This window comes from Indicator indicator, chromosome Z, assembly GCF_027791375.1.
Source record: "Indicator indicator isolate 239-I01 chromosome Z, UM_Iind_1.1, whole genome shotgun sequence".
Classification (NCBI taxonomy): Eukaryota; Metazoa; Chordata; class Aves; order Piciformes; family Indicatoridae; genus Indicator; species Indicator indicator.
In genome coordinates, this window is record NC_072053.1 from 33,622,727 (window position 1) to 33,637,549 (window position 14,823).

General features: G+C 41.0%; 1 protein-coding gene across 1 annotated transcript in view; it reads left to right on the forward strand.

The window, feature by feature from the left end:
* The window catches only part of ARSB (arylsulfatase B), an 81,993-nt gene that overhangs the window by 52,296 nt on the left and 14,874 nt on the right, over positions 1 to 14,823 (forward strand). The window contains exon 6 of the mRNA XM_054397557.1: positions 800 to 870. Coding sequence (XP_054253532.1) covers positions 800 to 870 — 71 coding nt within the window. The remainder of the gene's footprint in view (positions 1 to 799; positions 871 to 14,823) is intronic.

The window sequence follows — 14,823 nt, forward strand, 5'->3', positions numbered from 1 at the left end:
ATGAAACTCCTTAACAAAAAGAAAACAAATGAAGTTATTTGAAAGTTTCTAAAATGTCTTCCTACTCACGTTGCCCAAGATGTATCACAGAACAACAGAATGTTAAGGGTTGTAAGGGACCTCCAGAGATCATTGAGTCCAACCCTGCTGGCAAAGCAGGATCACCTAGGGCAGGCCACACAGGAGCACATCCATGTGGGTTTTAAAAGTCTCCAGAGAAGGAATACATTTCCCTTACTCATTTTTTTAGTACTGGGATTTACTTAGAAAAATTTATGGGTAAGTTCATAAGATCAATCCACATCATCCCTATGCAGCCAGTGACTGGGAAAAAAAAATAAGCAGTTTTTTCCACAAGAAGTTTCAAAGTGTCTAAATAATCCTTGTGACCTCAATTACAAGTTGAAGGTGGGTTTGTTGAAGCATAGTGTTTTATGAGGCAGCCAGCCAAAGTGCTTTCAGCACTTGTTCAGGTATGCAGAACACATAGGAAGGGCCATTCCAGCATACACTGCAAAATTTGATTTTTTGAAGTCAATTGTTGTAAACCCTTGCTTTGGTAGGCCCGGTTGTGTACTCTGTAGACTTGTGAACAATCCCAAAAACACCAGTGGCAGGGAAGACTGATAGGGGCAAAAGCTGTTGCTGTGAGGCTGGTAAAGAGCATTCAGGTTAAGATTGACAGCAATTAGTTTGTAGTCAGGAGCTCACTCTGTATTAGTGTGACAAAAAGCCTTAAAAAAAAGTATACAAAACACTAATGAAGGAAACCAACATTTGCTTTTGAAATGTCTCCTAGTGAAGGAAGACCTTCCCCCAGAGTGGAACTGCTGCACAACATAGACCCCATGTTTGTGGATGATTTCCCATGTAAGTATGCTGCTGATTGTTCAAGACTTGTTAAACATACCGTTTATCTTCTGAACACTTTGTATTTTCCTTTAGTGAAGTATTTCCTTCTAAGTAAAGAAAATTCGAGTAGTATGCCTTCTGTTTTTAAGTAAATAGTTTTTAAATACAGAAGCATCACCCCCCAGGTGCTCTAAGTACTTAGTGAATCATGACCAGTGTACACTTCCTCTTTCAGAGAGCTCTGAAGCCCTGCTGACTAATGAATAAAGTACTCTGAGAAATGGAAATGTTGAGGAGCAGCCATGTGGCTGAGGTGCACAGGGAGGCACACTGCCAAGAAAACCCTACCAAACCCTGTCTGAAGTTGTCTAGGTTGGCAGGTAGCTCCCACGGAACTGCTTTCCCTAATGCATCTTGATAAATCTATATAATATGACTTGGCAAATGGAAAACTTGAGTTTGTGAGAAGCTAAGAACTTCCAAGCCTTGTGACTGCTTTTGTTCCATAATCACATGGGTTGGATCCTTAATGCTGTAATCACATGAATACGAGCTTAACCTTGCCAATTTTGTAGCTCTTCAAGCACTGTCTGTTTTATGATTTAACATTGTTAGTTTTCTAAGGACTATAAACTTTTCAAGCAGAGATTTTTCTTCATACAGAACATTGGAACAGGTACTCTCTAGTGTTTTTATAGGATGGCTGTATTTCATTAAATAAAGAAATAAATCCAGGCAGAGGAAGAGCAGTGCAGTGGGGACAGTGATCTGTGGCCTGCAAGAGAGATACACATTGTGCTGAGGTAACTGGATGGAGAGCTGTAGGGTGACCTTCTGCATTGCAAATCTGGTTCTGTGATGTTTTTCTGAGAAGGAACAGCATTGTGCCTGTCTAGTGCTGGCTGGACAGCACTGCCTGCAGATAATTCCTACATACTGACAGAGCTGCAGCTGCTCTAGTCTCCCTTCAAAGCATGCTCAGTCATAACAGTCCTCTACAGTGTTGCGCCCTGATACGGTATTCTCAGGCACACTTCAGAGATTCTCTTTTCCTTGGGGTAACTGCTATGGTGGAGCTCAGCACAGGTGTCTGGGGAGACAAATTCCTGTTGTGAATAGAAGCGGACAAGTAAAGGAGGTTTTCAGGAGCCTAAGTTCAGGAAATTGGTGAATTGCTTCCATGGTGCCATACTTTGATGACATTTAACTGTTGCTACATAGAGCACGTTCTTAGTTTTTGTGGGCCTTGCATGAATTGTGGGCAGGGAGTAGGGCAGATGGGCAGAAACTGTAGTAAGTGGAGCTTTTATGCTGGATGAGATGTGACTTTTAAGCACCATGAGCAGAGGAAGAGGTATGTGTGCCTGTAAATTTACAGTGTTTTCATGTACCTTCCAAAACCAGTGTCATTGGAAACAAAATGCTACTATTCACCCACATGTACTTATGCACCATATAGAGTTCCCCTATACGATCTCATCAAAGGCCTATAATTTGAGCAAGTAACTTGGTGCCAGGTGTTTTACTTTATCCCTTAATAGCAGTTTTGGTCAGTAGCAGGTAGAATTGACACCTAAAGTAGTATGCCTTACATTTTTTCCTGGTTTATAATTTTATGATACTATTCTTAAAGAGTCTGAGAGTAAAGAACTGCATTTCTGATAGATTTGACATGATGCATTGTAGAATCACAGAATCAACCAGGTTGGAAGAGATCTCCAAGATCATCCAGTCCAACCTATCACCCAGCCCTATCCAATCAACCAGACCATGGCACTAAGTGCCTCATCCAGTCTTCTCTTGAACAGCTCCAGGTACGGTGACTCTACCACCTCCCTGGGCAGCCCATTCCAATGGGCAATCACTCTCTCTGTGAAGAACTTCCTCCTAATATCCAGCTTATACCTCCCCTGGCACAACTTGAGACTGTGTCCTCTTGTTCTGCTGCTGGTTGCCTGGGAGAAGAGACCAACCCCCTCCTGGCTACAACCTCCCTTCAGGTAGTTGTAGACAGCAATGAGGTCTCCCCTGAGCCTCCTCTTCTCCAGGCTGAAAAAACCCAGCTCCCTCAGCCTCTCCTCATAGGGTTTGTGTTCCAGGCCCCTCACCAGCTTTGTTGCCCTTCTCTGGGCATGTTCCAGTACCTCAACATCTCTCTTGAATTGAGGAGCCCAGAACTGGACACAGTACTCAAGGTGTGGCCTAACCAGTGCTGTGTACAGGGGAAGAATAACCTCCCTTGTCCTGCTGGCCACACTATTCCTGATACAGGCCAGGATGCCATTGGCTCTCTTGGCCACCTGGGCACACTGCTGGCTCATGTTCAGCCTACTGTCAACCAGTACCCCCAGGTCCCTCTCTGCCTGGCTGCTCTCCAGCCACTCTGTCCCCAGCCTGTAGCGCTGCTTGGGGTTGTTGTGGCCAAAGTGTAGAATCCAGCACTTAGCCTTGTTAAATCTCATCCCATCATTGTTCTTTGTAATTAACATATTGTTTCTAGTGCAGCAAAGCATGTTAATTTATAGTCCACTTCTGGGGACAAGGTAATCCATCTTTCTTTGTACTTCATCTATTGTCATAACATGCTCGATTCCTTATCAGTTATGTGGAAATTGGAATGGTTATGTGATTTGCAGGGTGACTCACTGTATTATTTATGACTCTGTTTTTGACCCAGCTAGTGAAATTATGTTTTGTCATATAAGGACTAAAATTTGTATTTACCAGTCTGAGTTATTAGAAGTAACTGTGCATGGATGTAATTCAACTGATTTCTACTTAGCATCTGTTTTTCATCTGTCAAGCTGAGTATTAAGTTTTGAATTAAGATCCATATAAATTATGTTGGTGTCTCTATTAATGGAGACACAATGCTTGGAATATGTAAGTACTCCATATTTTCACCAATCATGGCATCTTAAACCACCCATATAATCTTCCTGCCGCTGAGGGGATAAACTATGTGTGACTCTAGAGTCTTGCTCTTTCCTTGACTGTTTATTGTTTCTTTGTCCTAACTGATTTGAGATCACAGTACTCTTTTCCTGTGGTGCTAAAATACATATATGTATGATTTGCTGGGTTCTTTCTCACCTCCTGTGTAGTCTTGGGCCTTCTTTATACCCTTTGTACTAGAGTATTTAAAACTCATCTTGTGTCAGATGATGTATTCTTATTATACTAATTCTTTTTCACAGAAATTGAATCAGAAAGTAAAATTATGACTCAAAGGTACCAATTACACAGATCTTTAGGTTTGCAGAATACTGTGGAAGAGCAAAGTAAATCTCAAAATGCTGTTAAACATACCCCAAAAAAACCCTTTTGGACTGTTCTGAATAATAAGGCGAGTTCTGGTCATAGTATTATTAAGAAAGAGATTATACTGTTGTAGCTGTGCACACATAGGGCTTTAAGTTATTTTTGTACTTGCACTTAGTGCAGGTTCAGGGCTCCTGAACTCTTGAGTGGTTTAGCATATAATGTATACATTCTGTCAGCATAATATTTTTATTTAATGGATGCATTTATCTTCATCTCTGCCTGGATAAACTGATACTATATATTTTTAGCAGCATGAATGATGGGACGTCTCACATAATTAATTTACTTTTTGACTGAAATAGGAAAACTGAGCTTTGTTCTGTTCAGAATTTTTACTCAAAATAAACATTCCTTCAGGGAAGAATTTGTGCAAAAGACAGTAATTAGTTAATTTGGTGTCCACTGTTCAGCCAAGTATTCCAAAGAACATTGAGTTAAAGGCAGGACATGCTACCTTGGTTACAGGTCTAACCACCACTTCGTGGCTGTGGTCTGTTAGAACTGACCTTGACCTGCACATTTAATACTTGTTGGGTAACACAGTTTTTCAAGTTCTCAGACTGGCATCAGCTGTGGTTACTCCAGCAGTTCTGATGAATCTACTGATCAGCAGCTACTTAACCTTTTTCCAGGAGCTCATGTCCAGCAGTAAATACTATAGCCCTACACCTGTCTTGTATCAAAGTACTTCTGTACTTCTGTATCAAAGTACTATCTATCAAAGTACTGCTGTACTTTTCTTGTTAAGACTAAACAGTGTGAGAGGAGAAACCAGTGTAACATAGCTTGTCTGTGTCTGCACTTTTATTTTGTAAAAAAATGCAGACAGGTCTTACTTCACTGAATCTTTCAAGTAATCATCTTCTCTCTCAGAGGGCAGACTTTATTCATTCAAACACTGACCTTTTCAGTGGTCTGAAACACATTGCAGTGTTTTAGACTGTAATTCCTCATTTGTCATCTTCAGTGCTAATAAAGGGGTTCTTGTTCCTGACTACAGGGTCCTGCTGACCTGTGGCCACCCAGTAGAGTGGTCAGGGTTAGAAACCGTCATTTCTCTCAATGAAGTGATGCAATTTTTGGAGCTGTGACAGAGGAGGTGGTGGAGTTAGGAACTGGGGTGAGGTCTCCAAAATCTCGGATGAGTAGGAGAGTGGATTGCAGTCTTTGTAGCAAAGCCAGTCTGGTGGTAAGCTGTTGTGAAGGTGACCAGCCTGTTTTCTCTCTTTCACCCATCCTTTCACTCTTCCCTTGGATTGGATGTGGAAATCTCATGGTGACAAGTTTTCTGCCAGATCAGCCTTCAGACTTTTCTGAGTGGTGGTAGGAAAGAGGAGGAAAGTTTTCTAATACATCAGATGGCTGAATCAACTTGCCCTGTAGCTGTATGACTGGGATCATGGTAGGGGCATGGAATATTGATGGTAGATGGAGGGACTGGCCACAAGACCCAGCAGCTAGGATCAACTTAGGCCTCCAAAGAACCTCAGTCAGAGGCAGTGGATTCATGGAGCTTGAGCTAGTGTAGATCACTGCTGCTACCAAAGAGGAAATCATGCTTCCCACAGCACCTCACCTCCACTCTCCTCTCTCGTGGGTCACCAAAGCCACTCACAGAGTGGCAATGAGTCAGGTCAGGATATTGGTTCAGTTTTTAACACACCTTTTTTTCCCTTTTGGGTATGCATTGGATAACTATTTTGGCACAAAGCATGGGACTAAAGGGAATTTCAGGGAACAGGTGAGACTGATTCTGTTGGCACTGAAATTACACCCTGAGGTATCTGTTTCATTATGCATGATGAAGTGATCCAGCAGGTTTCTAGTGGTGATGTACTTTGCTTCATCCTCTCCCCATTCCCAGATGCATGCTCCAGACACTTATTTTGTATCCATTCTGGCACTCCTTCACTACCTCCATGGGCTGAATCAACTTGCTAGCATGGTTTTCCTGTCAGGTAGGTTGAATCTACTTATTGAAGGGGCTGATGGATGCCAGAGGCAGCAAAGGCAGAAGCAAAGTGCAAGGGGGGTGTGCTGAAAGTGTGGAGGCAGAAGGAGAGCCAGCACTCCTACTGCTGTCTGGCTGCTCCTGGAGTCAGAGCCTGAGGCAGAAGGAATGAGGAACCATGCCTTTTGGTTAGACCTGGCTGAGCTAAACCAGTCTGATTAGCTCTGCAAATGGAGTGGACCCAGGCTCCTTAAAGGTGGTTTCTTATCTGCCTCCTTGCTAAAAGCCATCACTTTTATATTTCTGGCTGATTCTTCACCTCCCTGTTGATTATTTTCAGAAGTAATGGACATATGTCTCAATTGTTGGGTCTTACTGTAGATTTGTAATTTATTAGAGTTTGCAATGATATAAAAGCAGGTAATTTGTATGAAAGATCTACTGTCTTCTAGGTTTGTGCCTGAAACATTCACATTTCCTGCTAATTCTAAGAGCTTGGTAGCAAAATAGGAAAATTCAAAACAGAAAGATGAAATTATGTTGAAACAGTATCATTTTCTCATAGATAATAAAGCACAAATAAAACATGTAAATTAACTTAAAAGTTGCATACAACTAAAATCTATAATTGGTGTGTATTGGTAGGAAAAAGAAACAAAATGGGTTTGCCTCATTTTTGTGACTTTGTTTTTAAAATAAAAAAAGTCAAGTTGTTGATGGTTTGGCAGCTGCGCGGGTGAGGTCAGCTCTTCCATTGTGAAAGATCTGCTCTCTTTTAGACAGCCTTGTGGCATTTCATCAAGTTTTGGTGATTCAGCTGAATTAAAAACCAACTGGATTTAAGTCTAAATTCCCCTAACTGCTAAACCAAACATATTTCTGACCACACAGTCACTGCTAGATGGCCTGTTTTGAAGCAGTATTGAAACTTTATATCTCACTGAAGGCAACTTTATTTTGAGAATCGGGACTAAATGACAGAGTGAAAGGAAACGTACCCTTTAATTCAGAGTTGTTAATCAGAATCTGTCAGTATGTACTGTATTATTTTTTAATCTGGCTTGCTTAATTTATTAATGAATTTACTGACTTCAAAAATCTTGTATACTAAATGCCTAGCATCCTTTTTCTTCAAAAAGAGTTTGAATTTCTTTAAATTAGAAGGATGCTCTCAAAATAAGAGTGTTGTTGGGTGGGGCTGTTTTAGGCTGAAAAAACTTTTACCTTCATTTAAAATTCCAGACTTAACCATAAACTAAAACTTCAAAGGCATAATAAAATTGTAGGCTACTAATTGTAGTCAATTTATTTTGAAGACATCTATTCATTGGGGCAGACATCCAAGACAGAGAATATTTTGTGATATCTCTCCAGACTTTTATTTGCCTTAGGCAAAATTAGTCAAACTTTACACTGACATTTGAAAAAAAAAAAAAAGTCATTACCTCATATATTGCACTATTAATTGCCAAAATAAATGATTGCTTGTAAGGGGCTAGGTCTGCTATATGCAGAATGAATATATGATATGTTATAAAAGAGAAATCTGGTCTGATGTATCATTCATGGGCATTAAAATTGTATTACAATGGCTGTAACATCATGTGCTATACCAAATTGATTCATCTTGATTAAGTAACGGACACTATAGGCTCCTTTAGGCCCCATTTATTTCTTATTTTGCCCAGGTGAAAGATAATTTCTAAGACTGCAGATCAGAAGTGATGTCTTCCTCAGTTTTATTACTGATGATCTGGTTGGTTTAGAATTATTGGTGGAAAAAAAAAAGTGAGAAAACAATCTTTAGAAGTGGAGTTATTTAGCACCAGCAGAAGATGTAGATCTGTCTGGATGAGTGTGCTGTATGAGCTTCAAATGGGATAAAAATACTCCATGTCTATGCCACACTAGGACCTGGAATTTACTCTTGGAGGCAAAAATGTGCAGAAGCAACCAATATGGTTAGCTCACTGAATTTATGTAGTGACAGCTGGAATAGGAGAATGGTCAAGGATGAGTAAAAAGACAGATACATTCTCGGCTTCTCCAAATTTCCATTTCTCTGCAAAATTACACATATGCATGCAGACCATCTGGACTCTGTCATCTTTTCCTTACAAGAAAATCATAAATTGCAGTGACCCCTTGTAAGTTTATAAGGCAGGAGTTGCCAAGATGTGACCCTGGAGCCATGAATGCCTCTCAACTGCTTCATGCTGTGCTTCTCATGCTGATTTGGCAGTTTTGGGCAGAGCTCATCTCCGCTTCCTAATGGAGGTGCTGTTCCTGCCAGATTTGCTGCCATTTGTTTTAGAGGCTTTTCTTTTAGCTGTTGACTGTGTGAAGTTTCTGGGGTGTAGCTCTTGCTCTTGGGAAGTTTGGCCTGTGGTTATATGTTGCCTTGGCTCTTAGCCCACATACATGTCAGTGTGAACCATCCATCACTGTAGTATTCAATACTAAGTATACAGGGATTGCACATATGGGGAGCCTTATAAATGCTAATCCCCATGCTTCCTTTGGGACGTAGATAATCCCTTACAATTTAGAAATTTTAAGTCACTTGATAAAAGTGTCTAATGCCAGTATAATGACTGGAATTCAAAAATCCCTTGGTGCTGCTTCTTTTTTATCCTTCATTGGAGACCTTAACACAGCCTTTCAGTATTTAAAAGGGGCCTATAAGAAAGGTGTAGACACTCTTTTTAGCAGGGCCTGGAGTGACAGGACAAGGGGTACTGTTTTTCAACTAAAGAGGGTAGATTTTGCCTAGATATAAGGAAAATATTTTTTACAATGAGGATGGTGAAACATTGGAACAGATTACCTAGGTAAGTGGTGGATATCCTGTCCCTGGAAACACTCAAGATCAGGTTGGATGAGACCGTGCAACCTGATCTAGTTGAAGATGTCCCTCCAGGACACTTGCAGTAGATGACCTTTAAAGATCCCTTCCAACTCAAAGCATTCTATCATTCTATATTCTGTACCTAACTGAATGTAACACTAACATTTTGTATTTTTATGGAGGGCTTGACATAAATGCTACACTATATTTTTCAGATCTCTGAGCTGGAAACCTGTAAAGCTTTAACTGTACACAAGATGTTAGGGTCGAGTTATACACTGCTCAGTTCTCTAACTCAAACACTTGTTACTTTACAGTGATTCAAATGGGGTAATGTGTTTCATGTAAGGGTATCTCAACATGATCTTTGATGTCTTTAGTAAGTCATAAATACTATTCCATTTGGTCTAAGTCTGTGTTCTGGGGAGAAAAAAAATGCTGGGTTTTTTTTTCCCCATCAAAAGTGAAAGTTGAGCCTTTTACTATCTCTCATTTTCTGATATTTGACCTTGTAGGCTGTTTGTTCTTATTTAGAATAACTGTATTTTTTTTAATTCTCTATTTGTATAAAAATATAATAGTCTGGATAGATGCTTTGCCCTGATGATGTTTACAGGGATTTTTTGCTGCCATGAGTAATTCTGGATTTTACTCAATTGTTTCTGTGGTGTATTCTTCTGTAATAAAAATCAAGATTAATATTTTGAAACAAGAATGAGAAATTCTTGTGTGCTTATCCTTACTGAAATTAAGCTGAGTGCGCATTTTGAAAGGTAAGAGACTGAGCATGGTATTCTAGTATAAATCTTTCCATTGGAATCAGACATTACTATGAGAAAACTGAAGTGAGAAGGGGTGATAGTGGATCTATGTTTACAGCATTCAACTAAGTTAATTAAGATGAGGAAGCTTTGCTGGAAGAGTTTGTCTATGGCACAGCTCTTTGCCTTGCCAGTGTAACAGCAGGAAGTTACAGTGTCTCAGGGCTGATCTGTTTCTTCAAGATCAGTATTCTATTCATTCTTTCAAGGTTAAGGTCACAGCTATTCCTCAAACATTTTATTTTAATAAAGTAACACAAAGACTCAGAGTTTTATAGAAAACTCATTATTATCATAAAGTAGCAAAAGGTCACAAAACTTCTTTCCTTTCCTCTTCCTTTCTTCAGTGATTTATTGTCACAGTATAGGCTTGACATTTCCAGAGTTTTCTCGTTGAGGTGAAATAATTACTCTATACTCCACTGTTCCAAAAAAGAGAAATCAGTTAAAAGTACATATATGCAAAGACCTTCTTAGCCCACAGAGCAATCTGCATTTCAATGTGACTGTAGCAAGCTTGTCCTTGCTTCTGGCACATTTTCTCACTTAAAGCATCAGACCTACAAACACTTGTACAACTTCAAAAATGTATCTTGTAAGTGAGGATGAGCAAAGATAAAGTTTATAAAGGTATAACTGAAATGGAAAAATCATCACTTTCAAAGGGCTACTACTGACTACTAAGCTATTATTTAGAAAAACTGTAGAAGAGTTAATCTGTTTTATTCATTATAAGCGTGAAGGGAAAAAATAGCTTTAAAAGACCAAGAAAAGCAAAAATTAATTCACCGTGTGAGGAGGTGAAACATGATTTTAAACCTTCTCTGGTAGGGAGAAGAGTTGTCAGTCTTCTGTGGTACAGACCATCAGTAACAACGTGGTCCATAGCGCTGCCATAAGCCTAGAAATCATTTGACTCTTGCCTTAATGGTGTTTGTTATTGTGAAAAGGAAAAATGATACTTAGTGCTGTTCAAAGCTACCTTGAAACCTTAGCTTTGGTGCTTCTTAAAAAGGCAAAGTCTAAGAAGCACTGAATAAGCTAATGATTATAGGTTTGTTAATGTATTACAAGCAATGTCTGTGCAAAAGCCATCTGTTTGCAAACAAGATACTCTTGTACTTTAAACAGGATAAATAATCTACTTGGGCTCAGAATGTTGTTCATCTATTGAAGTCAGGCACTGAAACCTTGATATTTAACTTTTCCCATAGTAGAATATTAGTTTCAATCTACATTTCTCTGTAGATTTTTCTCTCAGAAAGACTAAATTTCCAATGGATGCAAAACAGCTACAAATCTAATAGAGCAAGTGTTGTTCAAGACTTTAAAATACATGTATTTTCTGAGACATGCAGTAAGCTCTAAATTTTGGCTTTATTGTATATGATGGTGATATGACTGTAATGGTAAGTATCCATAACATTTTCTCCTGCCTGTTTCTCTATCTCTTCCTATTTCTTCTTCTCACAATTCCAGTCATGGAAGTAGGAGTTAAAGATGTTGCTTCAAATCATATATTCCAAGAAAGAACAGGCTAGACATTTGGGCACCACATCCTAGTCTCCAAACTGGTGACACATGGGTTTGATGGGTGGACCACTAGATGGATAAAGAATTGGCTTGATGGCCACACCCAAAGAGTGGCTGTTGATGGCTCCATGTCCCAGTGGAGGCCAGTGACAAGTGGAGTCCCTCAGGGATCAGTCCTGGGACCAGTCTTGTTCAACATCTTTGTCAGTGACCTGGACAGTGGCATTGAGTGCACCCTCAGCAAGTTTGCTGATGACACCAAGCTGTGTGGTGCAGCAGACACACTGGAAGGAAGGGATGGCATCCAGAGGGACCTTGACAGGCTGGAGAGGTGGGCACAAGCCAACCTCATGAGGTTCAGCAAGACCAAGTGCAGGATCCTGCATCTGGGTTGTGGCAGTCCTAAGCACAAATCCAGGCTGGGCAGTGACTGGCTGGAAAGCAGCCCTGAGGAGAGGGACTTGGGGGTGCTGGTGGATGAGAAGCTCGACATGAGCCACCAGTGTGCACTTACAGCCCAGAAAGCCAACCAGATCCTGGGCTGCATCAAGAGAAGTGTGGCCAGCAGGTCAAGGGAGGTGATTCTCCCCCTCTGCTCTGCTCTGGTGAGACCCCACCTGGAGTATTGCATCCAGTTCTGCAGCCCCTATTACAAGAGGGATCTGGACATGCTGGAATGTGGCCAGAGAAGGGCCACCAGGATGATCAGAGGGCTGGAGCACCTCTTCTATGAGGACAGACTGAAAGAGTTGGAGCTGTTCAGTCTGGAGAAGAAAAGGCTCTGAGGTGACCTTATTGTGGCCTTCCAGTATCTGAAGGGGGCCTACAAGAAAGCTGGGGAGGGACTTTTTAGGCTATCAGGTAGTGATAGGACTAGGGGGAATGGAATAAAGCTGGAAGTGGGGAGATTCAGGCTGGACATGAGGAAGAAGTTCTTCACCATGAGAGTGATGAGAGCCTGGAATGGGTTGTTGAGGAAGGTGGTTGAGGCCCCATCCCTGGAGGTGTTTAAGGCCAGGCTGGATGAGGCTCTGGCCAGCCTGATGTAGTGTGAGGTGTCCCTGCCCATGGCAGGGGGGTTGGAGCTAGATGATCCTTGTGGTCCCTTCCAACCCTAGCAATTCTATGGTTCTATGATTTATAGCATTATCCATTATAATCAGGAAGTTCTAATAATTTCTTGTATTTCTGTGGATAATGTCTCTAGTTTCATTTTGATAGTTCATTGGCTGAGATTTGCTGAAATTCAGTAGTTATCAGTAGAGACCTTAAGAGAATGTGCAGGGGATTGAACCAGTCTTAGTGAGATTGGCACTTTTAGCCAGAACTGATTAACCCCAGGTGACTGTCCTCTGTGCACTGGATCTCACAGCTCAAACAGTACCAGGGGGAACATGAGTTGCATTCACACCAAAATCACAACATCCACTACGCCAGAGAAATAGAGAGAAATTCTTAAAGCTTCTGGAATTTGCTTTGCCTTACGTGCTTCTCAGTAAAAGGAACCAAGAGGTTGCTTCACAGAAATAATCAAGTTTAGCAAAAGGTTATTTTTGTAATGAAGTTTCCATTGTATAAAATGGTAACATTAATTTCCAATACCGCACCCTCTGTGGAATTTCTGATCCGTCTATGTGAAACAGTGCAAACTTTTCTGCTTATGGGCAAGTGAGAATTTGCTTGGGGAATCCTCATCTACTTGTATCTAAGGCTATTAATGCTTCTTCAGCTGTAGAGGAGAGAGATAGTTCCTTTTCCACTCAGTTCTGTTTATAAAAATATGGAGTGCAGGTATATGTTTCCATACAGTTGGCAAACAAATTAGGCATTTTAGAAAAAACTTTGTGTTTAGAAATAGAATCATAGAATCGGTCAGGGTTGGAAGGCACCACAAGGATCATCGAGTTCCAACCCCCCTGCCGTGGGCAGGGACACCTCAGCCTTATTCAACCTGGCCTTAAACACCTCCAGGGATGAGGCCTCAACCACCTTCCTCAACAACCCATTCCAGGCTCTCACCACTCTTCACATGGTGAAGAACTTCTTCCTCACTTCCATCCTGAATCTCCCCACTTCCAGCTTTGTTCCATTCCCCCTAGTCCTATCACTACCTGATAGCCCAAAAAGTCCCTCCCCAGCTTTCTTGTAGGCCTCCTTCAGATACTGGAAAGCCACAATAAGGTCACCTCAGAGCCTTTTCTTCTCCAGACTGAACAGCTCCAACTCTTTCAGTCTGTCCTCATAGGAGAGGTGCTCATCCTCATGGCCCTTCTCTGGCCACCTTCCAGCATGTCCAGATCCCTCTTGTAATAGGGGCTGCAGAACTGGATGCAGTACTCCAGGTGGGGTCTCACCAGGGCAGAGTAGAGGGGGAGAATCACCTCCCTTGACCTGCTGGCCACACTTCTCTTGATGCAGCCCAGGATCTGGTTGGCTTTCTGGGCTGCAAGTGCACACTGGTGGCTGATGTTGAGCTTCTCATCCACCAGCACCAAGTCCCTCTCCTCAGAGTTCTGTCCAGCCAGTCCCTGCCCAGCCTGTATTTGTGCTTGGGATTGCCTCGACCCAGATGCAGGACCTTGCACGTGGTCTTGTTGAACCTCATGAGGTTGGCTTGTGCCCAGCTCTCCAGCCTGTTGAGGTCCCTCTGGATGGCATCCCTTCCCTACAGCGATATATAAGATCTAAGTGTCCCATAGTTGTGAAACTGTTAACTATGTCTTCTGTTCTTTTACTTTTTCATTTCTCAGTAGAATTTTCTTTGAAAATGTAGTCATACTCTTACCTTGCAGGTGAGTGGTTGATTCATCTGGTTTAAGATTTCAGGGACTCTATAAATTATATTACCTTGTTAGAGACAGTCACCATTTTCAGAGTGTTTTGAAGAGACTTAGTCAGTGGAAATTAAAAATGTAATACTTTCACTGCTCTTGATGCTGTAACCACTGTGATGTAGTGTATATATTAAAAACTTGAACCATGTTCAACATATTCTTTCCTGATATTTAGGAAGAAAAAAATCTCATATTAATGTAAAGCACGTTGGTGCTTAATCCACTAACATAAAGAAACTCAAGCAGAATGGAAATCAAGTGACATTTCTGACCCAGATCATAGATTCTTCTATTTTTACTATGTGTACAGCTCAACAGTGTGAAGAATATAGCTTTCCAGTTGCTAAAATGGCCTTTGCTAGAAGCTATTTATGTGTTCTCAGGTTGCCACATTAAACTTTTCTACCACCTTCTGCCTGTTCTCTCCACATCCAGGAACTTCCAAACTGAGAAATACTGAAGGAAATCTGAATGGTTTTTTTCGTGTGAATGTTTTTTTCATATGACGATTTGCTTTTTGTGCTGTATTTGTGGATTGCCCACAAATCAAACTATAGACAAGACTGCCTGCAGGTGAAAACTATCCTGTGCACACAGGGCATATTTTCTAGCATTATTGAACTAAAATGTAGATGACAGTAAAAATAATCTGTTCCAAGT